Consider the following 22,986-nt stretch of genomic DNA (forward strand, 5'->3'; position numbering starts at 1 on the left):
ATTTGCTAATGGTATATGTTATAAAGCTATCTATGATACAAAAAACAGAAATCTCAACATTAGCACAGCATGAAGTTTATGATTAACAACGTATTGAACAAATGGATTTAAACCTTCTGCCTCATCTTGTTGAGAGACTGACAATCTTAATTCCAGACACAAGGGATCGCTCTTGTTCACGATGAGGACACATAGGGTCTGGTCTGGACTCGAGACAGTGCTCCGTAGTCCGTACTGTGCCTAGTGAAAATTGCTTGGAAGACGGACCGCGACAGCTCTACATCGAGTCACGCCAATGTGTGCGGCTCATAAATCTATCGCCGTACCACTACCATATTCATCTCACGGACACACGTGTGAACCGAGAATGCGGGAATAATCGGAGGCGACACGGCGAGACGCGTTGGTTGTTGTCTAACGTTTATTGTTGATCTGCGAGTGAAATCACTGCTGGCTACGAAATGTCGGGGAAAATAGAGAGCAAGCAAGGTAAGCACGGTCCGCTAGCCTCCGTACCGCTGCGCGCATAACGGGCTGTGTACTCTTACACATTGGGGATGGGTAGGCCTAACGGGGGTCTCTCACTACGTTCTGGTGGTCTACACATATATTACCGGAGCCTTTCTTAGCTGACTGCCAGCTTGGTTTTGCTTATTCGATTAAATAGTGTTTCTGGGATAGCTAATGTCGTTAGCATGCTGCTTCTAAATTCCAGCTGCTAAGCAGCAGTCCAATAATGGGAAATAGCCAGCAAGCTAACGTTAACGTTTATCGTCAAGCCTACTATCTTTGCTTTTGTAAACATTGTAAACAATTTTGTATATCCTTAGGACTGTAACTTGAAAAATGTTTTGGCTAGGACCAGCTGTTGTCGGGGTTATTTAGTTGAAATGAATACCATGATGAACGATAGCGCGGTTTGCTACAGTACTGTTCTGTTCAACTGGCTTGTTGTAGCTTGCTAGCTGTATAGCCATTTAATCGGATAACCCGTGGTCACACCATCTCCCAGTCTAATATTAAATCAGGGAATAGTAGGGCACATCCTCACAGCTGGCAAGCAGAACTGATCTCACCGGTTAGATATGCACCGCCGAGTATTCGTATTATTTCTCTCTGTCTGATTCAGCTTTGCTTTGTAAATGAACCCTGTTGACTTGCAATGCTGGCAGACAGTCCACAGACTAGACTTCGGTTAGGTAGTGTGCATCACGCCCCGTCGGTGACCGTAAAAAACACAGTTTTCCATTGTGCACGTGGCATATTTGCTATGACATTAAGTTGTATAGTCATTGTGGCATAATTCGCAATGCATGCGACGTGGGGACAACATGAAAGTGTCACTCCAGTGCTACAAGCCACCCTTGTCTAGTTCGAATGAAAAGGAAACGAGGGGTGTTCACAGTCTGTATTTGAACAGAAACGATATCGTCGGCCAGTCTAGCATCCCACCCCGACCCCACCAGCTGTCTCCTCGCCTCCTTCCCGAGTCTACGCGGTGACATACTCCTTTCGTAAAGCAGTATTGTTGGTGTTTTTCACCAAGACAGTATCTTGCCAGTTAAAAGCAGACAAACGTTTCAGATTGCCAGTGTGTCAATGAGAAAAGGCAGGGTGGGTTTTTGCCAGAAAAGGAAAGTGAGTGTGTGTGTGTTTGTGTGTCAACCCCCCCCCCCCCCCTCCCCCGCTATCCCTTTGGGAGGGCGGTGTGTGGCCTGCCTGGTTGCATTTACTGGGTCACCTGTTAGCGAGTTGCTTGTGCTCTTCTCTGGTCCTCATGTGCCCATCGATTCCAGATACGTGCCCCAAGGGCGGACTATCTGGCCGGGCAGCTGTCAGCTGGAAAAAGGTCTCAGCTCCATGGTGCCCAGGCCGAAGCAGGATGAGCCTCAGACAAGAATGAAAGAGGTCTAGTTTTATGATTCTACTGAGGCAGACAGACAAGCACAGCGGAGGTTTAATCGACAGCTAAACAAAGGCATTGTGTGTGGGGTGGGGTGCTAGTTGCTGTGTTGTCAGCCCAGTTTTTGAACTCACGGTCCGTAATACACTCTTGTTGCTTAGCCAGAGCGAACTAAAACCATGGGAGGGTTGTGTGTGTGTGCGCACATGGGTGTGTCGCTATCCTTCTGACTACAAGACAAACTCATCATCATGGCCAGTTGGCTGTGATGTCAAAGGGCTGCATGCTTCCTTGTCGCCATGGACACAGTGTTCTGCAGTCACTGTCTGGTTAGTCTCTGGGGGGTGGCAAAAGGGAGGGGGGGGGGGCTTCTGTCACCTGTTTAAAAGTTGCTCAGGCGGTCTGCCCTTGTCTGTGTCAGGCAGTAGGATGCCACTTCAGAGGGCGGCCAGAGGACACACACACACACACACACACTAACTCTGTAACTGGGAATGCTCCAACAGTAACAAATGCTGTGCCTCTGGTGTCGCCCAAGAACTAACAACAGCAGGAAGCCAATCTCACATCCTAACCTTTTCCTTCCACAGTGAGAAAATGAACTGGGAGGAAGAAGAATGTGTGTGTGTCTCGTCAAAGTATTTGACATATCCATGGGTGTGTTAAGTCTTGGCTCTCTGAATGAAACCAACAGGAGGGGGTCTGCTGTGGGTGAAGGGCTGCTGTATGAAGGGGGGGGACAGTTTGCATTACTCCCAGACACTGCCTGAACTTATATAATAGAGAATATCAAAAGACAGAAAGTTGTTTGTGACCCATCTGAGAGAGTAGGCATGTACTCCTACAATGTCCCATGTTGTCTCGAACGAAACTTCCCACCCGGAACAAAACATTTTTTACAGGCGAGCTTTCGTTGTCATGGCTGCATGCAGTGTAACGGACTCGATTTGGAACCATGCGGCCTACTGTAGCTAGTCTATCAGAAGCCTTTGGTTGCTTGCTTCATTCATGGCTTTGTCGCTGTGCATGAGTTTGCCATCTCTTCCCTGTTTGATAGTGTACATGCGTGTGTATTTGCGAGTGAGTGTTAAGAGCTGCTGTTATGTCAGACTGACTATCTGTTATATTATTAGCTCAGTGACTTCTCTCTGACCGGACTGGAGGCAATCGAGCGGAACTGATCCATCACTTCCTCGTTGTGGTCTCTCTCCCCAGCCGTGCGTGTGTGCGCATCAGTCCATCCGTCCATGTGTCACAGACGGTTACCATGTAAACCAGGTGACTCAAGCTACGTAAGGCAATGTGAAAAGAAGACTCCCTTAACCCTCGTGCTGCCTTCGGGTCACATGACCCAAAGGTTCATAACGAACCATCGTTGTGTTTACCCAATACAAAAACAAATTAAAATAATTTTCTTTTAACCTTCGCAATGTGGGGGGTCTGAGACAGCCCAACGGTTAAAAGAAAAGGCTTCACTTTGTCTTTGTATGCGGTAAATCTCTCGCAATACGACGGTGGGTCACAATGACTGATGGGTCAGAATGACCCGAAGATAACACAAGGGTTAAGACTCTCCGCTTCTCAAAGCGGAGAGTCTTAAGGGCCTCGGCTTGCAATTTTGTGGTTTGATGGCTGTGAGTATTTTAGCTAACCGTTCTGCAATGAGAGGCTTGCCCTCGCTATATAGGCCTGTGTGTGCTGTAATTAGGTTTGAGAGAGAGAGGGAGAGAGAGAGAGAGAAAAAAAAGGGGAGAGGCAGAGACGTAACTCCAGTGCCCTGGTGGGAACCGAGTCCCATATGTGCCTCATATCTGGGAGAAGGACGGGAAGACTGGATGGATGGATGGATGAGAGCAAGATATACCGGAATTGGATCGACAATTTTTCGGCTGGCAAGTAGACCTGCTCAACTGCCCAAGAGCTTTCCCAGCCGCTGTGCGGCCACGCTCTTCGTTTTCGTGAAGAAACTCGCACCGGACCAGTCAGGAAGGCAGGTACTTGGCCAAAACCAAGGTGTTACGGATCTTTGGCCCTCGTGCCTCTCTGTTGTGGTTCTCTCGTGAAGCCACGCGGTTTTTCCACATCGCCTGAGGGTGTCGTGGTCCAGGTCACCCCGGGACCGGTGTCCTAGCTGATCGAAGCGCCCACGACCTCAATAATCAATCGTGGCCTTCAACGTGCGCAGAAGATCCGGACCAGCTCCACCACCATTGCCCGTGACGAGCCGGAGTGCTCCACCAAGCCGCCCCCCCCCCCCCCCCTTCGCTTGAACTTGACACCTTCCTCTCTGATGGATCATTTTCCTGGGCTCTCGTGATTAGGCCACTGTCAGCCTCGGATCCAGCTCATCTAGCAGGGCTATTTCAGGGTGTCTTCTTCTACTGTTTCTGTGGTGTGAGTCAACCAGGGTGATGGGGGGGGGGGGGGTGTCATCATGAGATTGACTAACTGTACAGAGATAGACCGTTGGGTAAGAATGACTCGTTAAGTCCGGCATTATAAGACAGGCATTAGCTTAGTGTCCCACGTATTGTCATTGAGAGACTGGTAGACTGCTAGGGTCTGCCGTCCACAAGTTTGCGGTTCCCGGTTGGATGAGCTGGATGACGTTTGGATGCGAGTAGATATCTAGGAGGACTTTTTTGGGGTACCTCACTTTGTTGACCCGGTTCGGAAGCTAGCCGGCAGTCTTGACGTACAGGCAGCTTGTATGCTGGATCCCTAACCTGCCTGGGAAGTTTCCGCGCCAGGGAGCTACCGGTCCTGGAGTGGCCATCTGGATTATTCTCTTTTGGACTTCTGGTTGCCTACTGCATTTCTCCACTGATTTCCTGGATCTCCAGCCCACTCGCCTGTACCGGTTCCCAGTGTTGAGCAGCTTTTCCGGGGCATGATCCAGGCTCCAGGTTCCAGCTGAATGGGCAACGTAAGCTGGAGGAGCCAGCCGTCCTGCGAGGACCTGGCCTCCTCTCTACCCGAAGACCCGGAGGACGGAGCAGGTAAACGGCGTAAAAACCGCCTGGCGTTCCGACCCCCTTGAGGCCGTGTTTGAATGCTCTGAAACTGGTTTGCTTCAAGTCAGACAGACGCTCGCTACATTAGCTACTGCGCTGCTTGGAAATGACCGGTTGTGTGATGAATGACAGGTCTGTCTAGACTCTTCGCCATTGTGTTAAAGGGAATTGGTTTTGATTTGAATTGTTGTTCCTCTATTTCTATTCCCCACCCCCCTAACCACCCCCTCCCCCTTCCAGTCTCCTCTTCTTTCTTCTTCTGCACACAGTATTCCTGTTTTTAGCTTTTATGTTCAGAAAAACAGAAGAGCTGGCAGAAGGTCCCCCAGGGGACATTCCTCCCTGGGCTTTCTGTGTCATGTGGCTTTTGTGAAGGTGCTCATTTGCTCTGCCGAACCCTAGGGTGGACCCATTGACAGCCAGTCAGACACACACAGACAGCTAGGCCACAAGCTCCTCTCCTCCTCTCCCCTATAGTCGACGCGATCCATACAGTAGCAGCCGGGCTGAATCCTGTCACCTGCATATTACCAAGCCGCTCGTTAGAGCTAGCCGTGTTTATTAGGCAGGTCTGCGGGCTGAGATAGTCGGGAGAGGGCTGCAAGCACAGGGAGAAACTCTGTAATTGAGGTGGTTGAGTCCATCATGGAGTAATTACACTGTGCTGGGTGCCGTAATGCCTTGTTTTGAGAATACACGGCCGTGTGAGAATACGCGGTGTGTGGGGCCTAATGAGTCTGTGCGTTTAACCCAGCAGGCGGTAAAGATAGTGTGTGTTATTGTGAGACAGGAAGAAGTGCCATAACCAGCTCCAACACCTCAGCTGTGATGGGAGGGCTAATTAAGGAGTGTGCGCGCCTGTGTGTGTGTGTGTGTGTGTGTGCGTGTGCATGTGTGTACACATACCAGACATATTCAGACTGGTTGGACATCTAACGACCAGCTACTGTAGCCAGCTAGGCCTGAGTTTAGACACAGCTGAGCCATGATGCTGCAGTGTAGCGTTAAACACACACACACACACACACCAGCAGTGCCCTGCCAAACACAGCAACAAACGGGCTGCATTTGATCCACAGTGAAACATACATTGGCCTTGGCTGAGTTAGTGTGTGTGTGTTGATCTGAGTATAATATTTCTGTAGCCTCAGCAGAGAGAGCATAAATAGTCTCTCACTGAGGGAAGAGGAGGAGGAAGGAGATGAGCGAAGAGGGAGGGAGCGATGAAAGGAGACAGTGGAGAGCAAAGGGGGGGGGGGGAGGGAGAGGAAGGGATTTGGGGGGGGAGAGAGAGAAGAGGGGATAAAGGAGGATAAAAGAAGGAGGGGGTAGGGAAGGAGAATGTAACGGGGCGTGTGGTGGGCTGACAGCCTGATGGAATGTGGAACTCTAGAGAAGAGTTCCGTGTTAAGGCATGTCAGGCCTGCGTGTGCGTGCGTGTGTGTTTCCTATTCTAGAAATATCCTCTACAGACAGGCACACTGGGACAAACAAAAGCTAGCTGACTTACAAACCCAGACAGACAGAAAGGAGCCTCTAGCACACACACACCTAAACACACACACACACATTTAGCCACCCTGTCTGGTATACCTGTACACAGTGGGGGACACAATCTCACTCCAAAACATACTTTGGCAAACACACACTCTGTATGCATGCGATCAGCCAGTGTGGAGCATCCTTGGCCCCGCGGGCAGAGCGTGGTCTTTCTGCTCGAGTACGCCTGCAAGAGCGTGACCCACTTCCCCCCCCCTGGACAACCAAGCCTGGCTCTGCCTCTGAAGGCCCCACATGAACCCTGGGTCTCGCCTGGGACTCCTGCCCGTCTCGAGCCTCTCATCTGTGGGGAGAGCTCCCCGCTGACTCCCACCATCCAGATGTGCGTGTGGGCCTGTGGTTCCTGACAGGCAGGGTGTGAATAGACAAAGCCGTTTGTATGGAGACAGTGGTGTCAGTCTCTTCACAGTGCTGAAGGCCCTTGTGCTCTGAGAGGGCTTCCAGTTAAGCCTCCCTGCCTCTCTCTGCCTCCCTGCCCCTCTCTGCCTCCCTGCCTCTCTGCCTCCCTGCCTCTGCCTCCCAGTCTTCCCTCCCAGTCAAGCTGTCTTTAAGTGATTTCTGCTTCAGAGGCTATTTGTGTTCTAGGATCACTCTATCTGAAGAGCTTTACAACTGCTCTCGCTGTGTGTGTGTGTGTGTGTGTTTACAACTCAACAAAAGTGTCTTTCTTCAGACGTCGATCCACATCATCAATCTCGTAGCACGCATGTGCTGCCCTGGCCCTGACACTGCTCTGGACTGCTCCATATTAAAGACGCAGTCAAAAACAAACCAAAAAAAACAAACAGTCGGATTCATCGGAAGCAGCAAATAACTGATGCAAAATGCAGGATGGAGGGAGCACACAGGGAGGAAACGGGCTTTGTCGTCCCCCCGATATCAAGGCTCTCAAGATGGCAGCTCGGAACGTAAATGTCTGGGGGCTGGCCCGGCCTGGCCTGGCCTGGTTAGTAGTGTTTCCCTGAGCTGACCTTCTGTCTCTACCAGTCTCACTGCAGAAGCACAGGGCTGACACCCATACTGGAATGCTGAACAGTGCACCAAGAGACAGGAGCTGGCCACACAAGGTCACTCAAAGGACTGCAGCTTTGTGAGTGAGTGAGTGAGTGTGTGTGTGTGAGAGAGAGACCGCCCGGCTAGCCTGGTGTAGGTGAGTCAGTGTCTTATAGCTGTTGGACTTGGGAGTTGGCAAAGGTAGAGGGAGTGGCTCAGGCTATCTGTGTCGGGGTGTGTGGTGTGTATATGTGTGTGTGTGTGTGTGTGTGTGTAAGGGCGGGTGGGGGGAGTGTACAGGAAATAGGGTGACTGACCTCTTGACGTCAGGAGGGAAGGAACAGGAGGGGCGGCTGGCTTGACAGCACTGGGGCTGTCAGGAGGATCACATCATGTGGGCCATGGACTGGCACACGCACGCTCATTCCTTCAGCGGCAGAAACCATTGTGCAACACTGTGCCACATCTTAACCAACAACGCAGTGACACGGACAGGAGCCCATTTGTGGCTTTACTCAGCTCAGCTGTGTGTGAAATACCAGAGCCCTGGGCCATGTTGACGCATTGTGTGTGTGTGTTTGACTGAGAGAGGTGTGTGTGTGTGTGTGTGAGAGAGACAGACAAATGGTGAATGAGTGTGTGTGTGTGTGTGTGTGTGTGTGACTCACAGGCAGCCTCGCAACTAAAAGTCCTCCACCAGAGCTCACAGGCCATTGAAGGCAGCAGGGCTCCAGCCCAGTTCTGTGTGTGTGTGTGTGTGTGTGTGTGTGTGTGTGTGGTGGCATCATTGTTGTACCAACCAGGCCCTGCGGCATCCTATTCTTTCAGCTGCCCTGCCTACTCCATGAATAGTGCAGGGTGGGTATGTGTGTTTTGAGCGCTCTGCATCCATGATTGAATGACCTGGCCCATGGGCATCTCCTAACCCCCGTCAACCACATGCTATCCCACCAAGCGCTCTCATTAACACACACACACATTTACACACACGGAGACCTCGACCTGGATTTCAGCACCAGGGTCCAATGCGTGGTGGAGGGCTTCTATTGACCAGATGAATGCGTGTAGCACGAACATTACATCCACTGAGGCGAGGGTCCTGTCATGGAAGCAGCCTTTCTGATATGGAGTGGCATTGTGGACGGATCGTCCATGCATTATCACACACACAGGAGAGAACGAGAGTGCGTGGCCGGGGGAAAGGGAGGCCGGGCAAGACGGAGGCCCTGTCGAGAGCGGAGCCACCGAGCGAGGAGAGGGGGACGGGAGAGGGACGATTCCCGAATTGGGAAAGCGAGAGAGGGATGGGGAGGGAGGAGAGGGAGGGGGAGGGAGGAGAGGGAGGGGGCGCGGGTGCGTGTCCCACCTGGAGACGTGAATGTGGGAGCCCTCTCGGCCGCAGACCCGAGGTTCTAATTTCCTGTTTTGCATCTGATTAGCCGTTGTCAGTGCCAGATGCGTGGCACTCTCCCGCTAGTGTTATAGGAGTGAGACATATAAGGTAGTGTGAGACTGGTGTGTGTGTGTGTGTCTGAAGGTGTGATTTCTGACTCACAGGATCCATGGTGAACAACCCTTGAGAGAGCTGTGGTTGTTCTGACAGAGCACTCCGAATCTGGCTCCGTCACACGCGCACGCACAGTTTGCATATGTATGCGCACTCCTAGGTCAATGAGTTACAATTCCGTTCCCCCTGTCAGGGGTCTGGGGCAAGCATGTCGTGTGTGTGTGTGTGTGGCTGCACGTGTGTGACTGCGTGTGCGCAGGCAGGAAACATCGATGTGTGCTGGGGATGTGTAGCTGCAGGCGCTGTGGCCAGGCTAACAGAGCATGGAAAAGAACACAGATAATCAATACCCCTGATCCATTACACAAAAGACTACTACTGTGTGTGTGTGTGTGCGCGCGTGTTACATGTGTCGCACCCACTCTGATCCTAGCATGACATGAGGGGAGGACGCTGAGTTCCCTGTGGTCTCCGAGTGGGAAGATCAAGGTGCATCATGGGGGTTGTAGTTCTGAGGCGCCAGGGGAACACTGGGTCGTTGTCCCTGGGGAGAGGGATGAGTGGCGCAGTCAGCGAGTTCGGGAAAGGGGCTCCAAGGGTGCGGACTCCCTTGAACACAATTTGACTTCCTGTCCCGCCCCTGTGGGACTTCCTGTGGCTCATTGTTTCTGAGCGGGCTCAGTGAGAGCAGGAAAAACCAGGGGGGGTCACACCTCTGTCTTCATCAACCAATAGGATTGGCTGTAGCTGTCGTCACGGCTGTAGCTGTCGTCAGGGCTGGAGCTGTCGTCACGGCTGGAGCTGTCGTCAGGGCTGGAGCTGTCGTCACTGCTGTAGCTGCGCTAGCATGTTTGGAACTTGGAATATCCCTGCAGTAGACCAGCCGAAGTTGTCTTCATATTGTGTGTGGTGTGCATGCTCAGCAAGGTGTGTGTGTGTGTGTGTGTGTGTGTGTGGTGCATTTTTTTCTGGTGTGTGTAAGTAATGTTTGCATGCAGGTGTGTGTGTGCGTGTGTCAGAAAGGATTAGCCATTTAGCAGGACTCTAGCTGCTTACTACGCTTACTACTAAGCAGTGCTTAGTGAGCCTCTTTTAATGGGATCCTTATCTGAGAGTTTTCATGGGATCTGGGTCTATGTAATATGCATGTCACCACGCGCACACACACACACGTAGCCCCCAGCCTCTCATTTGAGTCGTCGACAGTAATTGCGAGCTTCCATTGAGCTTGTCTGCCTGTTCTCCACGCCTCATTTCTGTTAACGTGGACTTGGAGGAAACGGGGAGTCCTGCTTTGTTGAGCGCTTGATTCTGTCTCATCCAACGCTCCCCCTCCACTCCAGACCCCAGCTTGTATCTGCACTCTCTCTCTATTCTCTTCCTTCACCACTCTCGCTACCCCCCCCCCCCCCATCCTCCCTTTCCCGCTCTCTCTGAACTCCCATGTTCTGTATTTAACAGCTGGCACCAAGACCTCTCTGACACCCCCATGTCATCTTTTTAGCGGCCTCAACAAGTCGGCACGCACACAACACACACACACACGCGCGCGCGCACACACTTCTGCTGCAGCTTATATTACCTACCTCTGTGGTTCAGTGGGTGACAGCTGTGAGTGCCCTCCTCCCACACACACTTTGTGTATCACCTGCCCCCCCCCCCCTCTTGTGAGGAGAGGGCAAGGTTGGGGCAGCTGTCCTGCATCTAGCCTCTAGCCTGCACCTAAAACATATTGTGTCCAAACTTTGCCGTGTGTGTGTCCGTGTCCGTGTCCGTGTCCAGAGGGAGTTGGGTGCGACGGAATGGAGGTCCAGGGCGGCTTGACTCCACCAGGGCCGGACTGGCCTGCATCTCTGTATCTGGGTCAGCCTACTTCTGTCTGACTGGCGGGTTTCTGTTAGAGAGAGAGAGCTCAGAGAAGAGGCTTGACTGGCTCTCTGCTTGTGTACGCCGTCCTCCCCTCAGCCCTCTCAGTCTGACATCATCCTCCCCACCCCTTGTTCCAGACACACGGTGACATCACCATTCCCCCCCGCCCCCCCACACTCCCGGTAACCCAGGGCGACTGCAGCAGCTGGAGAGGGACTTTAAAGCTGGTCAGACAGGGAGTTGGTGGTGGGTGGTCAGTGGACGGTGACACAGGAAATGGGGTTCCACCCTCCTCTCTCGCTCTCTCTCTCTCCCCCTTCTCTCGCTCTCTCTGTCTCACGCTCTATTCTCTATTTCTTTCTCTCTCTTTGCCTCTGTCCCTCTATTTCTCTCTCCCTCTCTCTCCCGCCCCCCCCCCCCCCCACCTGATGCCGTTTCCTGCCTCCCTCACACTTCCACAGGAGGGGGGGAGGGGACTTCCCCTCTTCTGTTCTCCTGAAGCCACAGAGGATGAGGGGAGCACCCCGACCAGAGAAGCATTCTGATTGGTGGGGGCAGGTTTTGGAGGTCAGAGGTCACCACAGGCAGACGGGTTGGGACTGGATCAGCTGTGGCTGTGGGACAGTCCTCTGGTGTGTCACTGAGGCTGGTAGAATGCCACGACAGCTTAGTCAGTACGCACCCCCCCCCCCACACACACACACACACACACGTACACAGGGAGATTACAGGAGCTAGACAGACGGTCTCTGATAAAGTCTGCAGGAAAGACGGGCTTTTTCTTCTTTGGCCGTGCTCCAGGTGTAGGGATGGAGAGAACAAGGGAGGGAGGAGAGAAACGGAGTGGTATACTGGGTGAAACAAAGGTAGGGAGTATGGGAGAAAGGAACAGAGAGTGTGTGTGTGTGTGTGTGTGAGAGAGAGTTGGAGAGAGAGAGAGAATGTGTGAGGCGAGAAAGGGAGCAAATGTGTGTGTGTGTGTGTGTGAGAGAGAGAGAGAGAGAGAACGTGTGAGGCGAGAAAGGGAGAGACTGAGAGACAGAAGGAGAGAGACTGTGTCTGCGTGAGAGACAATCACCAGGGGGATGTTCTCTCTCTCCTCTTTCCATCACCAGTTGGAGGACACAGTTAAATGACTGCTATTATGAAACTGCTCCTAATTAACCCTCGTGCTGCCTTCGGGTCACATGACCCAAAGGTTCATAACGAACCATCGTTGTGTTTACCCAATTTTACCCAATACAAAAACAAATACAAATAATTTTCTTTTAACCATTCCAATGTGGGGGGTCTGAGACAGCCCGACAGTTAAAAGAAAATGCTTCACTTTGTTTTTGTATGAGGTAAATTTGTCGCAATACGACGGTGGGTCACAATGACTGATGGGTCAGAATGACCCGAAGATAACACAAGGGTTAAGCAGTAAAAAGTGATATCCATCTCCTCTAACCAGCCTGCTCTCAGAGGACTGTGTGGGTATGTGTCCCTGGGTGTGTGTGTGTGTCTATGGGTGTGTGTGTGTGTGTGTGTACCTGGGGGTGTGTGTCAATGGGTGTGTGTGTGTGTGTTGATGTATTTGTATGTGTGCCACCAGAGGAAGTGAATGGACAATGTGATAACCAATAGGATCTCTGTGCTACTCAAGCCTGTACAGACGCTGATAGCAGCATGCCGGCCGCACTGCTGGACACACACACGGACACACACACACACGGACACACACACACACCCTGCCCTTGAACTGCAGCTTAGCAGTCACAATACACCATCGTCTCTGTGTGTTCACGTTGGTCTCTATCTCTCTCTCATCGTCCCCCTCTCCTGTCGTCTGCAGACTCCCAGCGCTCCCACCTCTCCTCCTTCACCATGAAGCTGATGGACAAGTTTCACTCCCCGAAGATCAAGAGGACGCCGTCCAAGAAGGGCAAGCAGCTGCAGCCCGAACCGGCCGTCAAGAGCACTGAGAAACCTGTCAACAAGGTGCGTGTGTGTGCAGGGCTCTAGAGTGCGACCAAAATGTGTACGGGTGCGACTAAATTTTTTCCTAGGTCGCACCGGTGCACCTAACCTCCTCGCATCCGCTGTCTCTCCACAAACGAAGCGTTTGTTATCCTAAAACGGAACTGACACTCATGGTTGGATCATATCGTGGTCTAAACCAATCAGAGACAGAGATGGGGCGGGTCTTTGCCCGCCCCAATCACACAGCTCCGTGCTGTGTGATTGAAATTACGACCTGAGCACCAGAGAGTCAGTTTAGCAGACATGGGCATTGTATGGCCTGCGGGCCATAACCGGCCACAGGCTGTCTCAATCCGGCCCGCGTGAGGTAAATCAAAAAATTAAAATAAATCAATGTGTTGAGCGGTAGTGAATATGTAGTCCTGAAAGACTACAGTGATCAGGCGATTTACATATGTGCACTTGCGCAACCTCACCGACAGGAGAGTTAGCTGTTGGTTAGCCCTCGAAAATGAAAAACTTTGCCACTGATAAACTTTTAACAAGACATGGACTTCTAAGTATCTGTTTACTGAGGTCAAAGTGAAAGCTGTGAAGAAAAAAAACTAACGCGGACATAATAAGAACTTGACTGATTCAGTGGGCGCGGGCTGATGGTTTGCTAGTTGAACTGCAGACCCTGCAAAACAACTTTTCAGTGTTTGTGAAGATTAACTGGTTACAAATAAAATGAAACACTGTTGTTGTTGTTTTATACTGTTTATTACTTCTATAATCTTTCCTATTTTACCTACACCAAAATCGAAAATATTTATATAAATATTTACAGAATATCCTTATTCTTCTGATAACCAGTAGCAGCTAATCAAAATATATACTTTACTGCTTTTTACAATGGGAGAAAATGAATAGTGAGCAAATTGATGAGGCCCTCCAACACATTTCAGGTTTCTCATGTGGCCCCTTGTAAAAATGAATTGCGGACCCCTGAGTTACGAAGCTGGGCCATGGAGCTAACCCATGGAGCTAGGATTTTGATGCTAGGGAGAGTGTGGCAAGATGATTTAGCCAAGGCCATAGGGCAAGAAGGCCAAATTACAGGTGTTGGCCATCTGAAGGGCATGCGACAGCAAGGTGGGACCCGCTATAAGACTTTGGGCCATGAAATGTTAGGTCTCAGTTCAGGGAAGCACTTTTAAACAGTAGCACTTTCTATTTTGAAATGTTTTATTTTGCTTAAAATGTTTTAGTTTGGTAGCTCAGTGAAGCACTTAAAATATTTATTTTTATATATATATATATATATATATATACAGTATGATTGTGCTTCAAATAAAAAAAATATTTACCTACACCTTATTCTTGTTTAAGATCATTTACATAATATATATGAATGTATATGGAGCGTGATAAAAAGGTGACCTTGAAATTGTGGCGACGCAAGGAAAAATTTGGGTGCACCTAAATGTTGTGCTGGTGCACCTAAATAAAAAAGTTAGGCGCACCAGTGCAACCAAGGCAACAAGTTAGTCTGGAGCCCTGGTGTGTGTGTGTGTGTGTGAGGGCGGGGGGGGGGGGAGCACTCTCCCACTTAGTCCTGTTGATCTATTTTTACATTTAGTTTTCTGTATCTGTGTGTGTGTGTGTGTGTTTGCATCTGTTTGTGTGTTTCCTGTGGTTTGTCCAGTAGAAGACAAACAAAGTACAAGTCTATAGAAACACCCACTCTGCAGGCCGCGAGGGGTTCGGAGAGCGCCAAATGTGGCTCCATTTCAGACCCAATTCATTGATAGAGAGAGCCCTGCATGGCTCCATTCCAGACGAGTTCAGATTCCAGAGAGCACTTATGTCAGGCTTGTTGCAAAAGCATCTTACAGCTTGTGTCCGGTATTCTGACCTGCGTGTGTGTGTGTGTGTGTGTGTGTGTCTGCGCGTGTGCAGAAGGTGAGTCGTCTGGAGGAGCAGGAGAAGGAGGTGGTGAGCGCCCTGCGCTACTTCAAGACCATTGTGGACAAGATGGTGGTGGAGAAGAAGGTTCTGGAGATGCTGCCTGGATCGGCCAGCAAGGTTCTGGAGGCCATCTTGCCTCTGGTCCAAGCAGAGGCCCGGATCCAGCAGAGGTGGGTCTAAAGCTGGGTGAGAGTCCCGTACGATCTAGTAGCGCCTCAGATCCTTGAGGTTGAACCTCTGCGGAACTTTCTACATTCCCTGTTTGGATGTCGCTTTGGTTTAAAGCTGCCCTGTGCTTGATCTGGGCCTCGGTCCTGGCCTTGTCTAGTCAAGAACATGCACAGGTGGGTCTAGGGAATCCCCTATGACCTGGTCCTGGGGGAATAGACTTACCGCACAGGTGGGTTGAGTTACAATGTTTATGGTACCCTTGTGGAGCTCTGCGGGGAGGGAGGGGGGGGTTGTTTTCATAGGGGAGGGGGGTGTAGGTTGGGGGGGATAGAGGATAGGGGCCTCCCAATGTGATGATACCTCCTAGTATTACCTGAGGCTAAAAACCAGGTCCTGACAAGAGGAAGTTGTTGTTTCAACACTTGGGATCCTGTTGAGAATCGAATGAGTTCCTCAGAGCACGGAGGATTAAGAGAATGGATAGGAAGTCGGGGAACCTGCCTAAGCAAGTCACACAGGGCTCTTCCCGGACCACCGGAAAAAAACATTTGGAATAAGAGGAGTTAAAACCACAGTGGAATTGTCTCTCGAAATGACATCATGACACATACCGCCCACAGGCTTCCTGTGTAGTTTAGTCAAGGACAGCTCAGTTTATGTCATCATCAGGAACGTGTATATAGTGTATGTGTGTGTGTGAGAGGAGAAGGAGGAGGAGGGGAGGTGGGGAAGCTGGGTGAAGAATGGGTGAAGAATGTGTCCCCTCGCACTTCGCAGCTAGAGCCTCCCCTTTCAGGATGGACGCGGACGAGGTGTGTGAGGATGCGGCCCTCCTGCTGACGAGAGGGGGCATGTTAGAACGGCTCCCTCCTCACCTCCTCCTCTCCGTCTTCCGCTGGCTCTCGCTCTCTCGCCTGCGTGTCTTGCGAGAGTTAAGGGCGGCCCGCTTGGCATCCCAAGGCTTGTGTCGACTTTGCATTTAATTACAGGTACGGTTCGATTGATGGAGTAGAAAGGGATAGATTGACGGTAAGATGGATGGGCGGCGAGAGCGATGGATATGCGATTGGAGACGGTCTTTCATTCACCTGACGGATTGCTGAGCATGTGACCTTGGTGTCTCATGCCCCAGCTACAACCCCTCCCACCCCCATACATGACATACCTGAAGTCAAACAAAGGCCCCGTCTAACATCTCTAATCAATCGCTTAGCCTAACTGCTATTCTGAGTGGCTGCTAACCGCTAATCGGACTGCTAGCCCCTCTGCTAGCCTAAGCTTCAGCCCCGGCTGGTTTAGACATCAGCCTGGATCGAAACGGAGGAGGGATCTTCCAGCTCGAGAGGATGAGTCAGTGACGGCGTGTTCGGACTGGCCCCGACCACGACGCCCTAGTGCAGCCCCGTTCCCAGCCCTCGGCCCGGTCCCAGCAGCACCTCAGCCCTGCGGCCTCTCTCTCTCCCCAGCACCACACCTCTGCCCTGGGAAGCCCTGGCTCTCTGCCTCCTTGTCCTGGTCCAGTTGTGTCCCCAGCGCCACACGCCGCCGCCTTCTCCAGCTCCTCTTCGCCTCAGAGGAAGCCGGGGAAGCGGAACATGGCTGTAGATGTCTCTGTATTCCAAATGCGTGATGACTCTTGTATTCCAAGTCTAGGAAGTCTAACATCTTAACGTCCTCCCCCCGTCCCCCTCCCCCCCCCAGCTCGGCACTGTCCTCCTGTCACAACCGTGTGTACCAGAGCCTGGCCAATCTGATTCGCTGGTCAGACCAGGTGATGCTGGACGGCATCGACCTGGAGGACAAGGACAACGTGGTCGCAGTCACCACGGTGATCAAGGCCGTGCTTGACGGCGTCAAGGTGAGAGGCGGTGAAATCGTCTGAGGGCGTCGACCTTTGTACCGCCGCATGCGTGTGCGTTTATGTGTGTTAGTGAGGGAGGGATCTTGAGCCATGGGACCCTGAACTGGATCCACCCACACACACACACACACACGCATATAAATCAGAAGTTCCAGATCTGACTGAGAAGGTTGTTGATGAATGTGTGGTTGACAGGAGCTGGTGAAGCTCACCATAGAGAAGCAGGAGCAGCCTTCACCCACCATCCCCATCAAGCCCCCTGCCCCTGCCACTGCTCCTGAGAGGTGAGGGAAACACCCTCCCCTAAATACTGTACACACACCACACACACACACACTTACAGGCCAACACTATCACAGGACATCTCTTATCAACAAATCTTAAACGCACCCTCTCTGTCTGTCTCTCTCTCTGTCTCTCTCTCTGTCTGTCTCTGTCTCTCTCTCTCTCTCTGTGTCTCTCTATCTCTGTCTTTCTCTCTCTCTCTCTCCTCCAGCTCGTCAGAGTTGCCCCTCACTGAGCTGGAGAAGGAGATCCTGAGTAAGACCACGCCCCCGGCCACGCCCAAAGGCGCGGCGGCCCACTCCGCAGAAGAAGACGTGGCCCCGCCCAAACCCCCCCTCCCCGGGGCCAAGATGGCGGAGCTCAGGTAAGGGCAGGAGGGAGGAGGCGGGGAGAAAGAGACATCTGTGGTTCAGGGTCCCGTTTCAACAGGCCACTCTCCCTTTCCCCGTGATCGCCGACTGAGCCAGGGAGATCGTCCTGCTTCCTCATGCTATTTCTCGAACTTCCTGTTTCAACGTGTCTCAATGAGTGTGGCTCTTCTTCTTTTTTCTTTTTTTCACGGTCTACGGTTCGCCGTGGAAACAGAAGTGAGCCCCCCCCCCCTGGTTTCCTCTTGTCTGTGGTCACAGCAGAAGTGGCTAATTTAGTTGTGCGGTCGCGAAACCTTTGCTTATGCCGCACCTCTCGACTTGAGAAATTCACTTGAAAGGCTTTGAGACAGGAATATATCTGTGGCTGTAAGCACTCCATAGAAATAAACCTGATGAACAATAAGGCAGTCAGTTGAAGTGTGTACATGGGGTGTTTGACAAGGCCGTTTTGAGAATGGCGAGCGAGAACTTCCTTGTTGTCACCAGGTTCCAATCCTTACCCCGAGAGAAGCTATCAGTCTTGGTGTTTGTACTTTGTGTTTGGTGGGCAGCCCTTTCTATTTCTCTTTGTTTTCTCTCTCCCTCTCTTTCTTTCTCTCTCTTTTCTCTTTGTATCTATCACTCTGTCTCAAATTCTATCTTCATCATGTTCTCTGGTTTCCCTCCTCCCTCTGTGTCGTCACGGTAACAGAGCACAGTTGAGTGCTGATGCTGCCCAGAGGAGACCCTCCCAGAAGGACAAGTATGTCAGCCAATGGGATCGCCCCTCTGCATCATGAGATCCCACCCCCTTTATGACATAACCCCACCCCCCATAATGCATCCTGATTGGTGGAGTGCTTTATCTCTGCATGACAGAGTCCCCCTAGTTTGCGTCTTTGCATCGCGGCGCACACTGAAGCACTTCCACCCAATCAGGAGCCTGATCAGTGCATGAGTGTGTGTGACTGACCAATCAGAGTCCTCCTTGCTGTGTCCTTCATGGCTCATTGTGATCTGGCATATTCACTTGACCGTGTGTTGAGGTTGGGTTTGAGATTGAAGCCTGTTGTTGCCAAGGATGATAGAAGCCCAGACTCACTGCTATCATCAGGCTACCATCCATCTCTCGAACGTGTGTGTGTACGTGTGTATGTGCGTGTGTCAATGCATATGTGTGCACATATGTATGATCATACACAACATGCTTCCCAATTAACTCCTCCATGGTCAAAGTACTTCTAGTCCACACTCACCATGACAATCCAGGGAATAGGACAATTCTAACATTTTAAGCGTCTCTCTTGTCTTGTCTCTCTCCCCCTTTTTCTCCTCTCCTCTCTTTCTGTCCTTCCTCCATCCCCCGTTATCTCCCTCTACCCTCCCTCCCCCCATTTCTCTCTCCCCTTCATCCCTGTCCCCATCTTTCCCTCCCTCCTCCACAGCCCTCCCCCGGCGCTGCCCCCTAAGAAGCGCCAGTCCGCCCCCTCGCCCACCCGGGTGGCGGTGGTGGCCCCCATGAGCCGGGGCTCTAGCCTACCCTGCAGCGTGCACCGACAGGTAGGACTACACCCCAGCTACCATGACCCCTAGCATATGGGTAGAAATACACCCCAGCTACCATGACCCCTAGCATATGGGTAGGACTACACCCCAGCTACCATGACCCCTAGCATATGGGTAGGACTACACCCCAGCTACCATGAACCCTAGCATATGGGTAGGACTACACCCCAGCTACCATGACCCCTAGCATATGGGTAGGACTACACCCCAGCTACCATGACCCCTAGCATATAGGTAGGACTACACCCCAGCTACCATGAACCCTCGCAGTCTGGTAGGGTAAAATGGCACACAGATAGGTAGGACTATGAGCCCACAATGCACTGTGGCAGGAACCACAACCCTGACAGACTAGCAAAGTATGGCAGGTCAACACAGAATGCATCACCTAGCTTTTAATGGACGGTGTCTATGTGCCTTGTGTGTGTTCTCTCTCGTGTGTGTGTGTGTGTGTGTGTGTGTAGCAGCAGGACTACGAGCAGGAGTATCTTCAGAGGCGTTTCTCGGGGGGCAGCCAGTCGTACGGGGGCGACTCCCCCCGCCTGTCCCCCTGCGGGAGCATGGGCAAGCTGAGCAAGTCGGACGAGCAGCTGTCCTCCATGGAGCAGGACAGCGGACAGTGCTCCCGCAACACCAGCTGTGAGACCCTGGGTAGGCCCACAGCACACTGCACACTCACTGCCCTCAGGGCACCGCAATCAGGCACACGCTCACAAACTCCCATACATTGTATACAGTGACTCACACACACACACCCTTCCAAGTAGAGTTATGGCAGACAGTCGCACACACGCGTGCGTCCTTTCACTCGCTGACAAACTCGCACACGCACACTTACACACAGGCCCACTGACACACTCACCCACTCACTTTGTCTCTGGCCAAAGAAGATATCTGAAGAACTTTCACTTTCCTTTTTCCCAGACATATGATGCCCTATTGAACCAGAAATATAAAAACAAGTTCAGAACTCTCTCTCTCCCCCCCTCCCTCCTCCCTTCCTGTTCCAGACAACACAGAAAACTACGACCCGGACTATGACTTCCTCCACCAGGACCTCTCCGTGGGGGACCACCTGCCCCCCGCCCCTGTGGGGGGGTGCCTGAGCCCCCTCCCGGAGTCCCACAGCGAGTCCTCCTCCCCCGTCCCCGGCCAGCTCCCCTCGCACCCCCGCTTCAGCGCCCCGCCCCCCCAGCACTCCGAGTACTGGAGTCCTCAGCCGCAGGGGGTCCCCGGGGGGGGCGCCCACCCCCTCTCCTCCCGTAGGAGCGCGCCCCCCGCCCTCCCTCAGAAGAAGCGACGCAGCGCCCAGGTGTCTCCCTTCCCGGACGGCGGCTCGCGGCTCCTGTACGAGCGCTACCCGTCGCAGTACGACAACCTGTCGGAGGAGGAGATGCTCGCCACGCCGCCGTTCCCGCTCTTCACGCCGTCGCCGAGCAACGGCGACGTGTTCGTGGTGCAGTACGAGACTGGCGACGTGCCCACCAGCCCCCCGCCCCTCCCCGAGAAGAAGGCCAAACACAGTGAGTGGAGGGAGGGAGGAACAAGAGTGTGTGTGTGTGTGTGTGTGTGTGTGTAGAGAGACAGGAAGCAGACTCCAGGATTTGCACAATGGGCCTTGGTTCTGAGGGCATACAGGGCAAACTATGTCATGTCCTGCCAAGCTACTGTATGATGTCATGCTATGATGTAACTACCCCTGGAATGTCATTGTTGATGGAAAAAGTTAGCACTTAGTTCAAAATCCAAACTGACGATGTCATCTGTATAGATAGCTTACAGGCCGGGCCTTGCCATAGTCAAAAGCACATGGCATCTGCTGTATTTAGGTTAGTTGTGTTGCCGACCTTGATTTACCTCACGGTTTGACCAATCATCATGCAGATGATGGCATCCCAATCACTTTTTATCGCAAAGCTAGTCAGCTTAAAAGCATGTTAGTGAGCGTGGGTGTATATCAGAGGAGTAGGTTTATTTTCAAATGTGGGTAGGACAGCTTTTTTAATAACGGAGAATGAGGTTGTATTAGATTTTTTTTTTTATAGGGAGGGGGGGGCAGATTTGGCCACTGGAGGGTGCTCTGCCAGGCTGACTGTGTGTGTGTGTGTGTGTGTGTGCGCGTCCCAGTCCTACAGTACATGCAGTTCGTGGAGGACTACTCGGAGCCCCAGCCCTCGGTGTTCTACCAGACGCCGCAGAACGAGAGCATCTACGAGCAGCGCAACAAGCGCTTCCAGGAAGTCTACGGCTTCAACGACTCCTTCTCCAGCACCGACTCTGTCCACGAGCCCCTGCCGCCTCCTGCCCTGCCGCCCAAACAGAGACAGCTGGTGAGTGTGTGTGGGAGAGTGACTGTGAAATGTATAGGAGTGTGTGTGTCCTGTCCTCAGCACCCCACAACAGGGAGATGCGATGATCACCCACTCTGCTTCAGGTGCTACACCGGTCGGATCCGGTTGTGGTGCCGCAGGTCGCCCGTCTCGCTCTTGAAGTGAAGATGTTCATTAGTAAAGATCACACTGAGGTTCTCATCCAGGTCCCTTACTAACATGGGCTTCATGCCAGGAGAGCGATTACATATCCAACACCTGGAGCACCGAGGACGTTCAGGGCCCCTTAGGAACAACCAAGATCAGCTCCCAAGCTGCCATGCTGGAGAGGAGTTATGGTCGTGAGGCCAGAGGTTGTGGGTTTGAATCCCCCAGGAGAAGCATGCAGTCAGAATGGCTCCCCAGAGAAGAAGGGGCCTGCCTGGGTCACTGCCAAGCAGCCAACCAGCTCCCTGGACCAGATGTCCAAAGGACAGGACTCCTATGTCTCCCTGAACTATGATTGGCCAGAAAGGACAGATGTCAGACATGTTTGTGTCTCTGATTTGTCTGTTGAAGACAGAGGGGGCGGGGGGGGGGGGGGGGGGGGGGGGGGGTTGGTGGTATGTGGAGCCTGGCCCGAACCTGAACTACATTCCTCTTCTAATCCTCATCAATTCTCCCTGCCATGTTATCTTGTTATCCTCCTAGTCTCTCTCTCACTCTCTCTCTGTCACTCTCTGTCTCTCTTCTCTCTCGCTCTCCCTCTCCCTCCAGCTTCCTCTGAGGTGTGTGTGTGTGTGTGTGTGTATGGTAGTCAGTAAGGCAGATAAGTCTTTATCTGTGCTGAATCAGATCCCCCCCCCCCTCAGTCTGCCCCTACTCTGCCCTGAGCTGCCCTCCAGGTTAATAGTGAGCAATGTGTCTGTCTGACAATGCATCCTGGGGGCAGGGGTGGGGGGGTCAGATGAGATCGATGTCAGATGAGTTTGATTGGTCCACTAGCCCTCACGTCAACCTGGCATAGGCAGAGAACAAAGGACTGGACCATCATCTGGCCTCGCCTGTCAACTCTTGAATCTGTCACTGTCCCCATCTGGGCATTACATGATTGTGGCCTGGTGACCAAGGTGGCTGCTGGGTAATAAGGTCAGGGTTAGCCTACTGAGCCTACGTTCTAATTCCCGGGCTTGTTAGTCAAGTATTATCCAACTGAGTGTGGTTCGGGAGGGATTTAGAAGGGCAGGCTTAGCCCAGATTCGGGGGGAAAACTCCCAGTGTGCCGATCACGGAGCACAGGAGGGGAACAGAGACAGCGAGATGAAGGGAAAGAGAGAGAGAGAGAGGGAGACGGAGCGTGAGAGAGGTGGATGGCTTCCGGGCGAGGGAGAGATTTTGGAAAGAGAGCTTGAATCGTTTCAACTTCATCCCCTGTTCTCCTTGTCCTCGTCTGTCCATTTCAATTCTTTTTTCCATCTCCTTCCGCCGAAGCGGCTGGCCGTGCCCCCTCGCCCCCCCCCCCCCCCCCCCCCCCCTGCTGGCTTGTGGGTAATCTGCTGTTGATGTTAGAGAGGTGATGAGGCGGCGGCCCAGCCCTATAAGCCAGTTAGCCCGGCCGCTAAGCCCGTGTTCCAGCCCAGCACGCTCGTCCGACTTGACACGGGGCTTTGGGCGTTTGGCGTGGCG

At 52.4% G+C, this 22,986-nt stretch overlaps 1 protein-coding gene across 7 annotated transcripts in view; it reads left to right on the top strand.

Annotated features, from left to right (window-relative positions):
- The first annotated feature begins 206 nt into the window (after positions 1 to 206).
- rapgef1b (Rap guanine nucleotide exchange factor (GEF) 1b) overlaps positions 207 to 22,986 on the top strand; it is a 35,487-nt gene continuing 12,707 nt past the window's right edge. For 2 of the 7 annotated variants that reach the window (XM_062477428.1, XM_062477432.1), the window contains exons 1-11: positions 207 to 489; positions 12,681 to 12,826; positions 14,750 to 14,928; positions 16,631 to 16,787; positions 16,986 to 17,074; positions 17,287 to 17,439; positions 18,138 to 18,188; positions 18,871 to 18,985; positions 19,456 to 19,642; positions 20,002 to 20,514; positions 21,119 to 21,321. In XM_062477428.1, coding sequence (XP_062333412.1) covers positions 462 to 489; positions 12,681 to 12,826; positions 14,750 to 14,928; positions 16,631 to 16,787; positions 16,986 to 17,074; positions 17,287 to 17,439; positions 18,138 to 18,188; positions 18,871 to 18,985; positions 19,456 to 19,642; positions 20,002 to 20,514; positions 21,119 to 21,321 — 1,821 coding nt within the window. In that variant the 5' untranslated portion in view covers positions 207 to 461. The remainder of the gene's footprint in view (positions 490 to 12,680; positions 12,827 to 14,749; positions 14,929 to 16,630; positions 16,788 to 16,985; positions 17,075 to 17,286; positions 17,440 to 18,137; positions 18,189 to 18,870; positions 18,986 to 19,455; positions 19,643 to 20,001; positions 20,515 to 21,118; positions 21,322 to 22,986) is intronic. The other 5 variants (XM_062477430.1, XM_062477434.1, XM_062477429.1 and 2 more) reach the window with 4 other exon arrangements.

The sequence above is a fragment of the Osmerus eperlanus genome, chromosome 14 (assembly GCF_963692335.1).
Source record: "Osmerus eperlanus chromosome 14, fOsmEpe2.1, whole genome shotgun sequence".
Taxonomy (NCBI): domain Eukaryota; kingdom Metazoa; phylum Chordata; class Actinopteri; order Osmeriformes; family Osmeridae; genus Osmerus; species Osmerus eperlanus.